General features: G+C 33.8%; 1 protein-coding gene across 5 annotated transcripts in view; it reads left to right on the top strand.

Moving 5' to 3' along the window:
* The window catches only part of IFT81 (intraflagellar transport 81), a 219,202-nt gene extending 205,239 nt beyond the window's left edge, over positions 1-13,963 (top strand). For all 5 annotated transcript variants that reach the window (XM_070475213.1, XM_070475214.1, XM_020882549.2 and 2 more), the window contains 6 exons: positions 4,818-4,904; positions 5,945-6,016; positions 6,102-6,187; positions 9,934-9,979; positions 13,235-13,378; positions 13,784-13,963. In XM_070475213.1, the coding sequence (XP_070331314.1) occupies positions 4,818-4,904; positions 5,945-6,016; positions 6,102-6,187; positions 9,934-9,979; positions 13,235-13,378; positions 13,784-13,834 (486 nt within the window). In that variant the 3' untranslated portion in view covers positions 13,835-13,963. The remainder of the gene's footprint in view (positions 1-4,817; positions 4,905-5,944; positions 6,017-6,101; positions 6,188-9,933; positions 9,980-13,234; positions 13,379-13,783) is intronic.
* The last annotated feature ends 2,355 nt before the right edge of the window (positions 13,964-16,318 follow it).

Here is a 16,318-nt window from a genome sequence, read left to right as displayed (position 1 = left end):
CTGGGTTCTCTGTGTGTTTATCAGATCAAGGTTCTTGAATGTGCTGTTCAAAAATTCCTGGTGAATGGGGACTTTTGGTGTAATGGGTGTAGAGGTTAAGTTTTACAAGATAAAAAGAGTTGAGATTGGTTGTACAATAATGTGAATGTTTTAATACTTCTGAACTGCAGCCTTAAAAATAGTTTTAGATTATGTGTATTTTACCACAATTTAGAAAAAGATTTCTGGTTTAAAAAAACAGAACACTTCTTGGTAAATTATTCATTTTATCATTATTTTATGACTCTTTATTCCTTGCAGTGCTTTTTTGTCTAAGGGTCTTATTTTGTTTGCTATTAATATAAGTGTGCCAGCTTTCTTATGTTTAGTATTGCTTGGTATGTCTTTCTTTACTTTCAGCTGTCTGCATCCTTATTTTTATCCTATATAAGTCTCTTAAATATCATATAGTTGGATTTTGTGTAGATATATTTTCTTATATCCAGTTTGAGAACTTGTCTTTTAATTAGTGAGTTTAGTCCCATTTATATTTTCCCTTATTATTGATACATTGGAATTTATTTCTGTTTTGCACATCCTATTGACTGCGCTTTTCCTACGTTTCTTTTTCTTTTTCTACTTTCCATTGTACCAATCCTGTTTTCTTTATCTTCTTTTTTCCCTTTATTTCCTTTTCTACTCCTGTTCTGATATTGTTTACTCTTATATTTTTAGCACATTTTTCTTGCCTAAAGTTAATCAGGTGAACAATTGTTAATCTCCTGAACAATACAAGGGCCTCAGAATGATTTCATACCCTCTCTTGCCTTACACATGTGTTCTTATCCTCTGGTATTTAATTTCCACTTTATTTCTTCAACTCTAAAAGTGGTTGTCATAGTGGTCATTACTGTTATAATAATTACTACTTCATACAGTCATTTCCTATTTAGATTTACCCATATATTTAGCAGTTCTTACCATTGCCTCATGTACTTTATTCCTTACTTCTGATTCAGTTTCCTTCTTCCTGAAATGAAATTTCCTTGTTTTGTTTTCTTTTAGTAGTTCTCTCAGTAAAGAATCATTGCCAAAAGTAAACCATCTTTGTTTTTCCTCTTCAATAGTCACTTGGTCAGAAAAAAACTATTTTCATTGCTTTCTCTTTTCTCTTGTCGTGTTAAAGGATGTGCTATTGATTTAATTCTCATTTCTTTTTAGATAATGTCTTCCCTATAATTGGTTTTAATTTTTGTTGTTATATTCATTAGTTTGTTTTAGACTCCACATATAAGTAGTATCATATAGTGTTTGTCTTTCTCTTTTTGACTTATTTCACTAAGCATAATACCTTCCAGGTTCATCCATGTTGTAAATGCAAAATTTCTTTCTTTTTAATGACTGAGTAGCATTCCACAGTGTGTGTGTGTATCTCACATCTTCTTTTTCCATTCATCTCTTGATGGACTTTTTGGTTGCTTGCATATCTTGGCTATTGTAAATAATACCACTGTGAACATTGGCGTGCATATATCTTTTCAAATTAATGTTTTTGTTTTCTTTGGATAAATACTCAGAAATGGAGTTGCTGGATCATATGGTGGTTCTGTTTTTAGGTTTTTGAGGAACCTCCACACTATTTTCCATGGTAGCTGCATCAATTTACATTCTCACCAAATCTGTACAAGGGTTCCCTTTTCTCTACATTCTCATGAATAACAAATTGTTTGCGGTCTCTTTTGGTGATAGTCATTCTGACAGGTGTAAGGTGATACCTCATTGTGGTTTTGATTTGTATTTCTCTGATGGTTAATGATGATGAGCATCTTTTCATGTGCCTGTTGACCATCTGTATGTCTTTGGAAAAAACCTGACTCTTCAGGTCTTCTATTTTTTAACTGTTTTAGGAGACAGATCCAAAAAATATTGCTATGATTTATTCATGTCAGAAACTGTTCTACGTATGTTCTCTAAGTTTTATGATTTCTTACATTTAGGTTTTTAATCCATTTTGAGTTTATTTTTGTACATGGTGTGAGAAAATGTTCTAATTTCATTCTTTTACATGTAGTTGTCCAGTTTTCCCAGCACCGTTTATTGAAGAGACTGTCTTTTTCTCAATTGTATATTCTTGTTTCCTTTGTCATAGATTAGTTGACCATAAGTGTGTGGGTTTATTTCTGGGTTTTTTTTTCCTGTTCCATTGATCTGTGTGTCTCTTCTTGTTGCTGACATCACACTTGTTTTGATTACTGTAGTTTTGTAGTATAGTCTGAGGTCAGGGCATGTTGTACCTCCAGCTCTCCTACTTTCTGAAGATTGCTTTGGCTACTCAGGGTCTTTTGTGTTTCCATACAAGTTTTATAATTATTTGTTCTAGTTCTGTGAAAAGTACCATTGGTATTTTGATAGGGATTCCCTGGAATCTATAGATAGTTTTAGTATTTTTATCTTTGTCTTTGGTGTTGTCCCATTTCACTGACATGATCTAAGTTTAGATTTAGTGTTATTTGCTCAGCTAGAATTCATGCTTTTTGTCTCTCATTAATTCTGGACATATTCTACATGTCTTCAAATATTCTCTCCCCTGGTCTTTCTAGTCTGTTCTTCAGCCATTCTGTTAGATATATGTTAGTTGTATTTATTCTGTTCTCTGTTGTTTAACCTCATTTTCATATTTTCATCTCTTTATCTCTTTGTGATGAATTTTTGATAATTTCTTCAGCTCTGTTTTCTAATTCATTCTTTTATCTCCTGAACTGATCTTATATTTGTGTCACCTACTTAGTTTTTAATTTCAGTGACTTCTTTTTCATTTTTGTCTGTTTTTTTACTCACTGTACCTTTTTCAGTCTTTTGTTTTCAGTTCCTCCTTTAGTAAAGTATTGAGTATACTTATTTAATAGATTTATTTATAGTATTTCCTGCTGCTGCTGCTACTGCTAAGTCGCTTCAGTCGTGTCCAACTCTGTGCAACCCCATAGACGGCAGCCCACCAGGTTCCCCCATCCCTGGGATTCTCCAGGCAAGAACACTGAAGTGGGTTGCCATTTCCTTCTCCAGTGTATGAAAGTGAAAAGTGAAAGTGAAGTCGCTCAGTCCTGTCCGAGTCTTAGTGACCCCATGGACTGCAGCCTACTAGGCTCCTCCGTCCATGGATTTTCCAGGCAAGAGTACTGGAGTAGGGTGCCATTGCCTTCTCCAATTCTTCTGCTAGAGGAGGTATACTCCTGCTGTTTTATATCTTCTAATTCTCACTCATAATGGAGTGATTATTCCCTGCATATTTATAGTTTTGGATTGTGAGCTTATCTTTAGTAGGGTTTTATCTCTTGAATCCTGGCAGCTAGGATGGAGCAACATAGCTGCATTTACTGATCGGTTTGTCCATCAGACTCACAGACAAAAAAAGTCCTTCGTCTACTATAGTATCTCCATCTCATTTACAGGCCCAGCGGCTACCCAAGTACATAGCCTCTATTGCCCCTTCTCCTATTTGGGGTGTATGTGACTGTCAACCACAAGCACCTCAGATGTCTGTAGGTCACTTTGATACATAAAAGCCATGGCATCTTTTTCCCACCAATCTTTTATACTTTGCTGGTCACCCCAACCCAGATACAGTCCCATCCAGCAATGGAAGCACCACACAACATTACCCGGTTATGTTAACTCTCTTGTTCCCAAGGAAACTGTGCTATGTAAAACCAAGGTCATTCCCAGGCTGGCCTGGTGTTAACCCTTTACTCACAGATTTCAAGGTCTTTTGCCCTGCCTAGCCATTCTAATCATTCTGTTATCAAGATTGACTCCCAACTCCCTCCACCAGGGGTATCCACAGGCTGTTATCCTTTGTTTCTAACTCTGCTAATTTGTTTTACTTCTTTGAGAGTTCAGTTAGCTCTCAATTTGAAAGGGTGCTTACCCTACCTTATCAAGCATTTGTTGATCCTTTTAGCGTTTCTAGGTGTTGGTAGCAAATTTTCAGATTATCTGCTTCAAAATATTACATTAGAAAAAAGTGTGAAACTACTCAAACAGCCTGAGTTCAAATTCTAATACCTCTTTCCAGCCATATAATCTTTTGCAAGATACTTGTCCTCTGTGAACTTTCTCTAAGCACAATGTGGGGACATTAGTATACACCTTAAGGTGTGGTTGTGAGATTTAGTTATTGTCAAGGATAAAGCTCAGCACCCTTAACGTGGTTTACAGAGTTCTGATCAGGCCTCTGCCAGAGTCTTCAGCCCCTTCTTGTCACACTTCCCAGACGTGCTCCAGTATAATAAATTGCTTACACATCCTAAATTGTCCTTCTTCTCTCTAATCTTCCAAGACTTCATACATAGTGTTCCTTTTTTCTGAACATTCTCCTCCTTGTCTGTCCCTTCTGACTATTCTTACTAATCCTTTGTACCTCAGCTTAGATATCAGTTTCTCCAGGAAGTTGTCCCTACTGATCCCCAAGCCTGGGTTAAGTCCAGTCAGAGTCGCATGTGCTCCTGTAACACCTTGCATTTGTCTCTCGTAGCACTCAGCCTGTTTACTTGTCTGAGCATTACTTGAGAGGAAGGATTTTTGACTCTTTTGTTCACTCTTGTATCCCCAGCTTCTAACAGAGAGCCTGGCACACAGCTAAATACTCGGCAGCTATTCTTTTTATCAGCACCTTCATCTGTCATAATGCTCAAATATCTGGTTGTTGTATAAATAACTCGTTAGTATGCCAAGAAGCTTAGAGTTAAGTTACAAGACTGACAAGGGCATGTATTGTTTCAGAGTCACCTTTTAGGCCTTTGTTTTTTCATTTATTCAATCAATCACCCTTTTCATACTAGGAATTAACCCAAGAGTGTGATGAAAAGAAATCCCAGTATGATAGCTGTGCTGCAGGCCTTGAAAGCAATCGGTCCAAATTAGAGCAGGTAAGAAGATAGTTCTTATTTTAACAACCTAGCAGAAACTGACTTTGTATGCATGTTTTCACTACACCAATGTCAAAAAATTCCCAGGTCTTTACCCTCATGCCTTGAGTCTGTCTACCAAGCTGCAGAGATTTCTATTTCTATTTTATTTCTATTTTTATTTCTTTCTTGATGTACACACCCTAAATTCTCCATCTGCACCCCTACTGCCAGAGTCAAGGCCCCATCATGTCTTTCCTTGGCTACCACAGTAACCTACAACCTCCTCTCCCCTTCCACACTTGCCTTTCTGAGGCTTATCTCCATAGAGCAGCCAGAGAAACTGGTACAACACTTAAACCACCTTCTAACGGCTTCCTGTTGCACTTAAAATCTAACTTCAAAACTTTGGTTTTCAAGACCCTACCTGCTCCATGAACTTCATATCCGCATGCTCTCCTCCTCACCCACAGACCCCAGATATACTAGCTTTCTTCTTGTATTTCAAACAGGCCAAGCTTGTTTTCTCCTCGGGGGCAGGTTTTCATATATTCTTCTCTCTCTGGGATACTCTACTGCCAGCTCTTTGCCTTTCTCTCTCCTTTTCTTTCACCATTTTAGGTCTCAGCCTAAATGTTACTGCCTCCTAGAGGTCTTCTCTAATCACCTAACTTCACCCACTCAATACCCCTATCACACTGTACTGCAGAATTTTCTTCATAGCACTTGCCCCATCTGAAACTGCCTTCATTACACATTTCCTTGTTTATATCTGTCTCCTCTACTTGCATGAGAGCAGGGACCTGTCTTGTTCACTTCTCTGTCCCCAGCACCTAGCACAGAGCTTGGCATACAGTAGTTACTTAATAAATAATTGAACTTATAGGTTGTAGAGTGATATGCATGGTGTCTAGAAAAGATTGCAACCTAGACTGATACAATAAAGTTTTGGCACAGAAGAGGAGATACTCTGATAGTATTTCTTTTGTTGTACATTTGGTTATCCTTTCTGTATCTAATTATTCTTCCAATAATATTGCGCATTTAAAATTATGTTTTAGGAAGTCAGAGGGCTCCGTGAGGAGTGTCTTCAAGAAGAAAGTAGATACCATTATACAAATTGTATGATTAAGGTAAGACAAAGAAAATTGGATCAGAAACTTTTCTGATGTTTTTCTGTATCAAGGACTTAGCCTAAAACACAGTCTTTCCACTTAGAACCTAGAAGTACAACTTCATCGTGCTACTGATGAAATGAAGGCATATGTCTCCTCTGATCAACAAGAAAAAAGAAAAGCAATTAGGCAAGTAATTTTGTTGTTTTTATATTGAGTTACTTGATGTTTTCATCTATAGAAGATAAGATGGAATTATACAGAGTACCTAAATAAGCAAATAGTAAGATATTATTTAGAATTAAATCTTGTTGAACATCCTCTGGGTACTCCAGCCCTCCTGACTAAGTAAGAATACATATAATTTTTCTTGTTTGCTTGCTTACTTTTTATTGTGGCAAAAGACATATAACATAAAATTTGCCATTTTAACCATTTTTAAGTGTATAATCAGTTGTATTCATTACATTCAAAATATTATGTAACCATCACCACTATATATTACCAAAACATTTTCATCACCTGAAACAAACTCTTATAGCCATTAAGCCACTTAATCCCCATTAGTCCCTCCTCAGGGATAGATATGGGCTTCCCAGGTGGCGCAGTGGTAAACAATCCACCTGCTAATGCAGGGGACACAAGAGACTCAGGTTCGATCCCTGGGTTGGGAAGATCCCTTGGAGTAGGAAATGACAATCCACTCCAGTGTTCTTACCTGGAAAATTCCATGGACAGAGGAACCTGGAAGGCTGTAGTCCATGGGGTCACAAAGAGTCAGACACAACTGAGTATGTATGCATGTAGGATTACATATAATTTCATAGTTGCTTTTTTATAAGCACTAAATTTAATCTATTTTTAAAGTCCCACATGGTCTGGACTCTGGTCATTGGTGTGCTCATTGTTGCAACTCATTGTGAGTTCATTGTGAGCAGCTGCACTTCAGCTAGAAATTCTGTGATTGCAGAGTGCCAGCCTTTGAAACAAAGAATGTATAAATACTACTAGTCCTTATATGGTGATTTTTTCTTTTTGTAATCCTAGCATACTATAACATAATAAATGCTGCCTTAAAAATACGTTTATAGTTGAATTGCTAGCTTTGAAAAAAATGCAATAGTGAACAAGATAAATTTTCTTTGCCCTTTATCACAATTCAAATGTTTTGCTTTTACCATTCAATAAGAACTCAAATGAAGTGTAGAATCCACATTTATTCAAGATTGCAGTTGAGATTTTTAGTAGCTTATACATTGATATTTATGATTCAATAGACATGAGTTTGAGCAAACTCAAGGAGATAGTGAAAGATGGGAAAACCTGGCACTCTGCAATGCATGGGGTCACAAAGAGTCTGACGTGTCTTAGCAACTGAACAACAACAGTTCATTGATATTATAAAGAGGAATCTAAGAAATAGAATGTTTTGCAGAGTCTAAATTTTTTAATATAATGCAAGCCAGGCTGAAAATATTCTGTAAATAGGATTTTATTTGTAATACCCTAGCATATTAAACATACTGAATGTATTTATTCAAATTCTTTTATTGCATGTAAATTTTGCTCATTAAATCTATATAGTTAATACCTAATGTTCACTAATGTAAGAAGTTAATTTTGTTCTTGAAAAATAAAAGTTGTAGAAATTGTTTTTTTTCTTCCAAAGTTATCAATATAATTAGTAAAGAAGGAAGCATTGCTCCTGAGCTATTGGTTTTCTGATCTGTTTTCTAGATAGATATTCCTCTTCATCATTTTTATTTATTTATTTTTTGGCCATACTGTGCACCACGTGGGATCTTAGTTTCCCAACTAGGGATGGAACCAGTGCCCCCTGCGTTGGGAGTGAGAAGTCTTAACCACTGGACTTCCAAGGAAGTCTCCATTATTTTAAAAATCATTGTAAATCTTTACCATTCCTCAGTTTTCCAATAGAAAAATATTGCACCCTGACTAGAGAAGTACATGGTAAGAATATTTAGGGATAAAATGGAGTTATACTCTAAACTCACTGATACATATTTAAAATTTATTACTAGTATAGACACAATAATTTTTATGTCATTTCATTTTCTATTTTTATGGTACTTTCTGGTAAGGCCAAAGGTCTAAGAAATTAGCTTGTTTTTGAAAGATCACCTGTAAAATGTAATTTTATTTAAAGAGGCAGCATGTTATATATCAAAGTACTAGAAAGGGACTCAATAAAATTTTGTTTCTAACGTGATTTTTCCAGTTCCTAGTTTTGTGACCTTGGATAAATCACTTTTTCATCTATAAAATAAAGAGAACAATATTTGCCTCGGGAGCTCAAGCTCAACGTAATGTTTGCAGCAGTATTTTGAAAATGATACAGTATGAGTTCCTGAAGAGTGAGGACCCTGTTTGGCCCTGTTTTCTTCTTGAAATCCCAGGGCATGCTTCGTATAGAACAGGCGATCTGTAATTACTACTTGGATAAATCAATTGAATAAAATTACATGTTAGTGTTATGAGCATGTGCCTATTGATTTCTTGATAAAATAGAAATGGAAATCCTAAAACAATTTGGACATTCCTCAGACCTGGGGTAATAAATGAATTATTTAAAGTTCTCTTAATTATAACCATACATTATTCTGAGTAATATGTCATTTATATCCTCTGAGCTGTTTTTCACTGGAGAGGTAGAAAGGCAAATAACATTAACTTAGTGTCTCAACAATTTTATGGGCAAAATGAAGGTTCATCCAGACTGGGTCTGTTCCCTTTTGCTATTATTCTTGTGCACAAATTCTACCTTCACTTCATCTCTGTAAGGACTTCGGGTACTTCTGATTGCCATTCTTTCTGTTTAAAGACATTAACCTCCCTTTTTTACACAAATGCAAATCTTTCTTCACTTAAGCTGCTAGAGTTTGTCTTTGTGGTTTATGATTCTTAGATTCCCAATTTTGTGTTATGTAATTTCTTCTTAAGTACTGCTGTGTAGCTTTTCACAGAAATATAGTCTTTTTCCATACAAATTTGAGGTCCGAAGTTTCTCTTTTTATCGTTGGTTCTGTTGTCCTCGTTCTTCAGTCTTTGTCCTTAACACTTTAAATCTCACTTTTTGTCTTAAAATATAATTATACTTTTGTTTAAAAATACAATATAAATATATATATTTATAAATATATTATATATATAATATTTATAAAATATAAAAATATAAAAATATTTATTTTATGTTAAAAATTAAAAATTTTTTAGCTTACAAAAGAAATATTTATAAAAACAAAAAGTAACCATTATCAAGTATAGTGCACAAAAATTAAATGTTGTCTACATTGCCATACCTTATTTATCTAGAATTCTGTCTAGTTTAGTATTTGTAAATCTACCTCATTCTCTTTTTCACAGCTCTGTATTATTCCTTTGAATGGATATACCATAATTTATTTAAACATTTCCCCATCTATCAACATTTAGTTGGTTGTAGATTTTTACTACTGTAAGCAATGGTGAAGTGAATAGTCTTTGCTTTTATTTTTATTAAGTTTTAAGAGTTTTTCTGTAGGAAGGCTTCATAGAAGTTGGATTGCAGGGTTAGATGATATTTATTGTTTGTTTGTTTGTTTTAATGTGTGTCCTCTCTCTTTTCTTCAAGCCTTTTCCAAAAAAGGTTAATTTAAGCAAATGTATTGCTATTGTTTTAAGTATAGATTAACTGGAAATAGTACTTAATTTCTTACCTGATATTTTGCCTTGTTTTTTTTACTTATATTATTGTTTATTAGATGAACTGACTAAAGATTAGAAAAGGGAGTGTTTGATAATGGGTTTCATTCTGATTCTAGTACTCTAAACTGTATTATCTAATATATTTAGATAGATATGTTGATTTATAATTTAGTTGTATGATCAAATCAATTGAACTAAATGTAAACTATATCATTATATTGACTCCCCAGGGAACAATATACCAAAAATATTGCTGAACAGGAAAATCTTGGAAAGGTAAGAATATTTGTTTTTTAATGTGTGCATAATTCAGATTTACAGGACATGGTTACGTCATTGTCATTTTTTTTTAAGGTTTTTAGGGGAAATTAGAGCTTTCTTACTCCCTTTCAAAAATGAAGACTCTTCCTTAGAAATTTATTTTTATAAAAGTGAAGACACATAGATTTGGGGGGAAAGGGGGAAATCTAATTTTAAATAAAAAGTTCATGCATAACAAAATGCCACGTGTAATGAATGAACTACAAGTTTCACATTATTCCCAGGTATCTCTGTTTAGAAGATAAGTATAAACTTACTCATTTATTTTATTTAATAAACACAAAGCTCTTACTATGAGCCAGGGCCTGGTCTAAGTTCTTTACAAACATTGACTCAGTTAAAAATAATCAAAAAACTTTACTTAAGATATTCACTCCCTACCTGCCAGTCTTATATGAGGACTACTAAAAAATAGGAGTGTATGATTGAGCTTTGTTTTTCCAGTTCTCTGAGACACTCCTAGTGGAAGAGGTGGTAGGGGCCTTGACAATCAGGATGTAAATGACTAACTGATTTCTCTAATTGATTCTAATCTTTAATGATTTTAAGACCATGTTACATAGTGAATGCTAACCATGCTTCACTATACACCATTTTATCTGTTTCTTACTGAGTTTCACTACTGAAAATTGAAGTTTCCTCTTAGTTTTTGTAATAGGAGTGTCCAGTTTGTATTATCATTTGTTAGGAATTGTTAGCTGCAGTTTTTCTTTTAAAATACTGATTATATGTCAATGTCTCATTTCAGTGTTCAAATATTCTTGAGTCTGCAACCTGGAAATGATTTTATATACATATAGGCTTTTCTGTTCTGAAAGTACAAATTAACAATATGGCTTCGCTTCAGTCAATACATTGTACAGTTTAGCTATTGGATACTTTCATGTTCAAATGTATGTATTTGAATCAAGTTGTACACACATTTGTACAGTATTTTAACTAGAGATTTTGGGGGCTTTAGGATTTAGTATGATTGTCAATAATTGACTTTCATCCAGATATTTCTTAAGTGAAGTAATGTACTTTTTTCATATGAAAATATTCCTCCACTTCATTTGTTTAGTATCTGAATGGATGTTGTATATAGAGAAATATTTGCCAAACCTTGAATGCTTTCATAGACCCAAACTTAATGGCTAAATATGATTATTCTTTCCCCTCCCAGTGTAGTGTTTTATTATATTGCAAGATTTGAGGGGAAAGCAGTAGCAATGGTCTGACATCAAGCCTGTTTGAGCAAAATGAGCCGTTGATTAGCTCATGCCCTGATCGTCGGGCTGTTATCACTTAAGAAACAAAGCTTCTTGATCCTCTCACTCTTAGAATAGATCTAAATTTTCAAAGAAAACACAGAATACACCTAGGCTTTCAAACTGACAACAGCGTAAGTCTTCCAAACCAGCAGACTGGACATCCACAGACCTCCTCAAGCCAGCCTGAGTTTCTGAAATTAGACCAAGCTATAGTGCTACAATTCACACTATCATATACTAGACTTTGCCTTACCAAGTGCTGTGGAACATGATACTCAAAGTTGTAACTTTCCCCCTCCTGTACCACCTCCTCCTTTTAAGAACAATGAAATCTATGACAAGTATTTTTTGTGCATTGCAACTATGCATAAATCTGTAGTACATGACAGTAACATTAAAAATAAATTATAGAGTAAAGTCAGTTGTATTCATAAAGTTAAAGGTTTCAAACACATGTGATTATGAAGCAAATTAAATTTAATATTTCTGATACAGACAATGCCCACATCCTGTCTTTGGTTCTTTAAATAGCTTTTATAGGTTGTTAGGATTTTTGAAAAAGGAATTATTCCAATAATATAAGAAAAGTTACAGTTAAGTAGTACCTTAATCTTAAAATCATGTTCAATACTCTTAAAACTCTTGATCTGACTTACTACTTTTGTTTTAGTTTATGAGGATAAAAATATTTGTTGTAAGATACTTTATTTGTAACATAGACTTAAATAGATGTATTTGCATGCCAGGCATTGTGTCAAAAATTTGCTGTTTATATTTAAATTATATTTTCTTCATTCTGTTTTGTTTTGCTATCTGCTGTTAACTTTGCTTTTCTTAGCCATAGGTGGGAAGGGCAGTCTTTAATAAGCATTTTGAATCTGGCCTCAGTTTAGTTTAGCCTCTTATTTGGGCAAGTACTGACCACCAGCCTTCTCACTTGTGTCCTTAGTTCAACTGTTAGATCAACCCTGCATACTAAAAGAGGAAAAGATGGGGATGTTCCCGTGTAATCTGTTTGTGTCTTTGCTTGTTTTTCTGCCCTTCTTGGTGATTTCTCACACTCTGTGTCAGTGAGTGTATTTCTGTTACTCTGTGCTTCCTTATGTGTGTCCTGTCATCTCTGTTTTTCTCTTCTTTCCTTCCTTCTTTGCTTTCCTCTCATTGTCTCTCTGATTTTGTGCGATCTTTTCTTTGTCACTCTTCCTTGATTTGCCATAATACAGAGCCAAAGAACAGTTCACAGTTTACTGAAAAATGTTCCCATTCCTGTTTATAATTTTAGTCAGTAAGTAGAACAGTATTGGAAGGTGGAACTATATTTATAGGCTATTAGTAACAAAAATAATTCTGATAAGGACCTGAGCCTTTTTAAAATATCACTGGACCTTCTCCTTGAAGAATATTTGCATACAATTTGATTTATTTGGGCATAGAACATACCCTTAGAGTATATTGATTCAGGAAAGAATGTAATATTTAATAATAATAACATATATAACACATGATAGTTTGTAATTATTTCTATATCTATTATCATGTGAAAAAAATAGTATTATAAAGCAGATACTTTTATAATTACTCCTATTATTAACCTTAATTGACAATTGAAAAAACTACAGTCCAGAGAAATTGTCTTCCTTATGGCTAGTGACAATGCCAGGGTTGGGACTCAAGTCTTCTGACTTCCAAAATATGCATTTTTTTATATACCATGATACTGCTCCACTTTCCTGATTTCCTTTATTTCCCCCTTCTTTTCTATTTTTCTGTCCTTTTTAGCTTCAGGTTGTCTTAGATCTATCATAAATTTAATTAACTTTTATCATCTTAGCTTTCATATATCATCTGGTTTAGCTATTACTTATCAGATGTACAAAGCATACCATATTCTTCTGATTAGAGCAGTAGAAGTAAATCCCTATATGATATTTAATTATTCTTTTTTTTTTTATGCTAGAAACTTCGGGAAAAACAAAAAGCTGTACGAGAAAGTCATGGTCCAAATATGAAACAAGCAAAAATGTGGCATGATTTTGAACAATTGATGGAATGTAAGAAACAGTGCTTTCTGAAACAACAAAGCCAAACTTCCATTGGTCAGGTAATTCAGGAGGGAGGAGAGGACCGGCTGATACTCTGAGTTCATGTGTGATTGTCTGGGGCTTTAGTTGATGTGGCTAGCTATAAGCAAAATCCCATGGTGTGTTTCTTTTTTTTTTTAAGTGATTTGTTGAACATTTTGCTTTCAGATTAGCCATTCCCTATTAAGTTTTCATGGAAAATAATGCTAAGGTAGATTTAGGTTTTAAAAGTGTCTAATATGAAAAAGAGGCTTTTATTATTTCACTTAGTTTATACATCAGTGGTGTCTTCTGTTTTACAAGACAAGAGACTGAGTTTACTGTCTTTAAATGTAAACACATGTCCATTAAGAAACATGTAAGTTTTTGTTTGGACATAATAACCCAGTGGCTTATTGTTTTTCTTAATCTTTTTTTAACTTTAGAGAAATCTTTTAGGAACTAATATCTCTTGTTTTGAAGATACATTTATCTGAAGTTCAGCAATTCCTACAGTTTCACTTCAGTTTCTTTTTCTTCTGTACAACTCAAGAACATTTAATATTTTGAATGGCATATTTGTTCTATTTGTATTGTTTAAAGGCAAATAAAACTTGGTGCACATATCATGGCTATTTAAAATTTATGTAGTGTAAATTTTAAATCTTTTTTAAGTAAGTATTCATCTATAATACTGTACTAAATTTAAGATTATTGCTTATTTTCACTAAAAATCTAACACAGTAGGTTCTGGGCATTATTATTTTAAATATAAGAAACTGTCAAAGTGCCTCCAAATCTCTGCTTCATCTGGACAAGGTATCTGAAGATGTCTTTAATTTTTCCTTAAAGATACTAAATTCATATGCCACCCTTTACTTCATTTCAGTTTCAATATACTTTTCAAATTTTCTTTATTTTAGATTTGAAAACTCAGATTTCAAATGGTTAGCATGTCCTTCTTGGGTTCTTTCTTCTTAGCTTTCCTATAGAAAACAAAGCAAAAACATTTTGATGAAAAAAATTGTTTCCACCCTTGCAAAATATACGAACTCGATTAATGGCCTTGGGTGTCTGTTCCCAAATATGTCCTACCCCTTTTTTGTCTTTCTTGATAATTAGAGAATCTCATTAGCATGGAAATTACTTGCATTTCTAGAAGCTATCACCAGAATAGATCCATCCGAGTATGGAAGAACTTACCAGGAAAGTATAGAAAGAAACTTCTTTTAACATATTGTAAGAAAAAAAAAGAAAAAAGAAAAAAAATAGAGAAGTATTTCAGCGTTATTAAGTGGTTTGGATCTGGTCCTCAGCTTACTTTAGCTACTTTTTTGGACAAATATCAGTTATCAGAATTCTCACTTGGCCCTTAGATCAACTCTTGGATCAACCATGTACTAAAAGAGTGAAGACTGTGTTCAGTGTGTGGAAACAAACCCTTACTAATTCAATAATCAGGTTTTGAACATTGTATTTGTTCAGAGTTGGCTACTGGCTTGTTATTTTTAAGCCAGTAGTAAGTGATGTTCCTTTTAGAGTATGAATTCCTTTGCAAATATTTGAAAAAGACTAGATGCCCTTCCCAGAAACAGCATTTTATTCCCCAAAGGAATGTCAATTTGTAAGATTATTAAGCCTAGTGACTAGTTTTTTTCAGTCTTTGCTGTCTTTGGTCCTCTTAATTTTTAAAATTGTGAGCAAGAGATGGGTCAGGGAATGCTTATAATTCTGCTTTGATTATTGCTTGCTTTCATTCCACACAGAAAGAGTATGTGGATTAAACACTAAGGCAGCTCCAAAATTATTTTATTAACTGAAGCAGAACATCATTACTACTTCAAGAAAAGCAAATTGAAAAATAGGCCTAAAAGTGCAAAGCTATTTATAGTTTTTATGTAACATTGGACATTTAGTAACATAGCTTAATGGGTTTTGTACAGTGACTTTCCACTCATTTTATGATTTGATTGGAACAGTAAAAAGCTTTGACTAACTCTGACAGTTTTTGACAGCTGGCACAGAAGAAGAGCTTATTACGTTTTTCCTTCAGGATTGATACTCCAGCTGGCTAATTGATGAAAATGCCTAATCATTTTGGAAAATAATCTTGTCTCCCACATGATGACCCAAATAAAGGAAAAAATGTAGCCTGTGAAATCTGCTCCTATGTTCACAGATTTTCTCCTCCTAGGACCCAGTATTGCCAGCTGTTGCATGGGACTGACCATTTAAGCCATAAATTTCAAAAAACCACTGCCTATCTTGTTTCCTGTATTAGTTAAGGAAATAATCCAACTTTAAAGATTGTCCTTTAAGAATTTCATAATATAAAATTTTATAGAATTTTATAATATAAATATCTTTTCTGTTATAAATCTGTTAATAACTGAATCTAAGGTCATATGTTTTCCAGGTCTAGAAAGTGTTAGCAGAATTAGAGCATTGTTCAGAGGCATATGGAAATTAAACCAAATCTCAGGGAACTGTAGAATATTTAACTTTCTTCTTTAGATTAATATTTTATATCATATTGCTTTAATGCAGTGGACAGTAGCAATAAAAGAAACCATTTCGTTAAACTATCAAGTAATTAGTTTATATAACATATATAATTTGGGGGAAAAATTTTAAGCTCTGTGAATTTTCCAAGTGTATTTCTTAAATTTTTAGGCTAAACATGATACAGAGCACTTTTTTGGTAATTTGAGTAAGAGACTGAATATGTTCCTTAAAATAAAAATACATGAATTTGCAGAATTCTTCTGCAAATTGAAAATATATGTAAAAATGGGTAAATTGCCAAAGCTGCCTTTACAAAAGCAGCAATCAAATTTGTATTGAAAAAATGACTTCGTAGGGATATGTGTGTCTTATAGAAACCTCCTCGTCTTACACAGGCTTTCACCCAATATTAGTGACTAATGAGTGTGAATCTAAGACTTGTTTCTGCAAAAGGTTCTAGGCGCTTACATCATTCC

The sequence above is a fragment of the Odocoileus virginianus genome, chromosome 12 (assembly GCF_023699985.2).
Source record: "Odocoileus virginianus isolate 20LAN1187 ecotype Illinois chromosome 12, Ovbor_1.2, whole genome shotgun sequence".
NCBI classification, from domain to species: Eukaryota; Metazoa; Chordata; class Mammalia; order Artiodactyla; family Cervidae; genus Odocoileus; species Odocoileus virginianus.
This window is presented reverse-complemented; position numbering and strand designations above follow the sequence as displayed.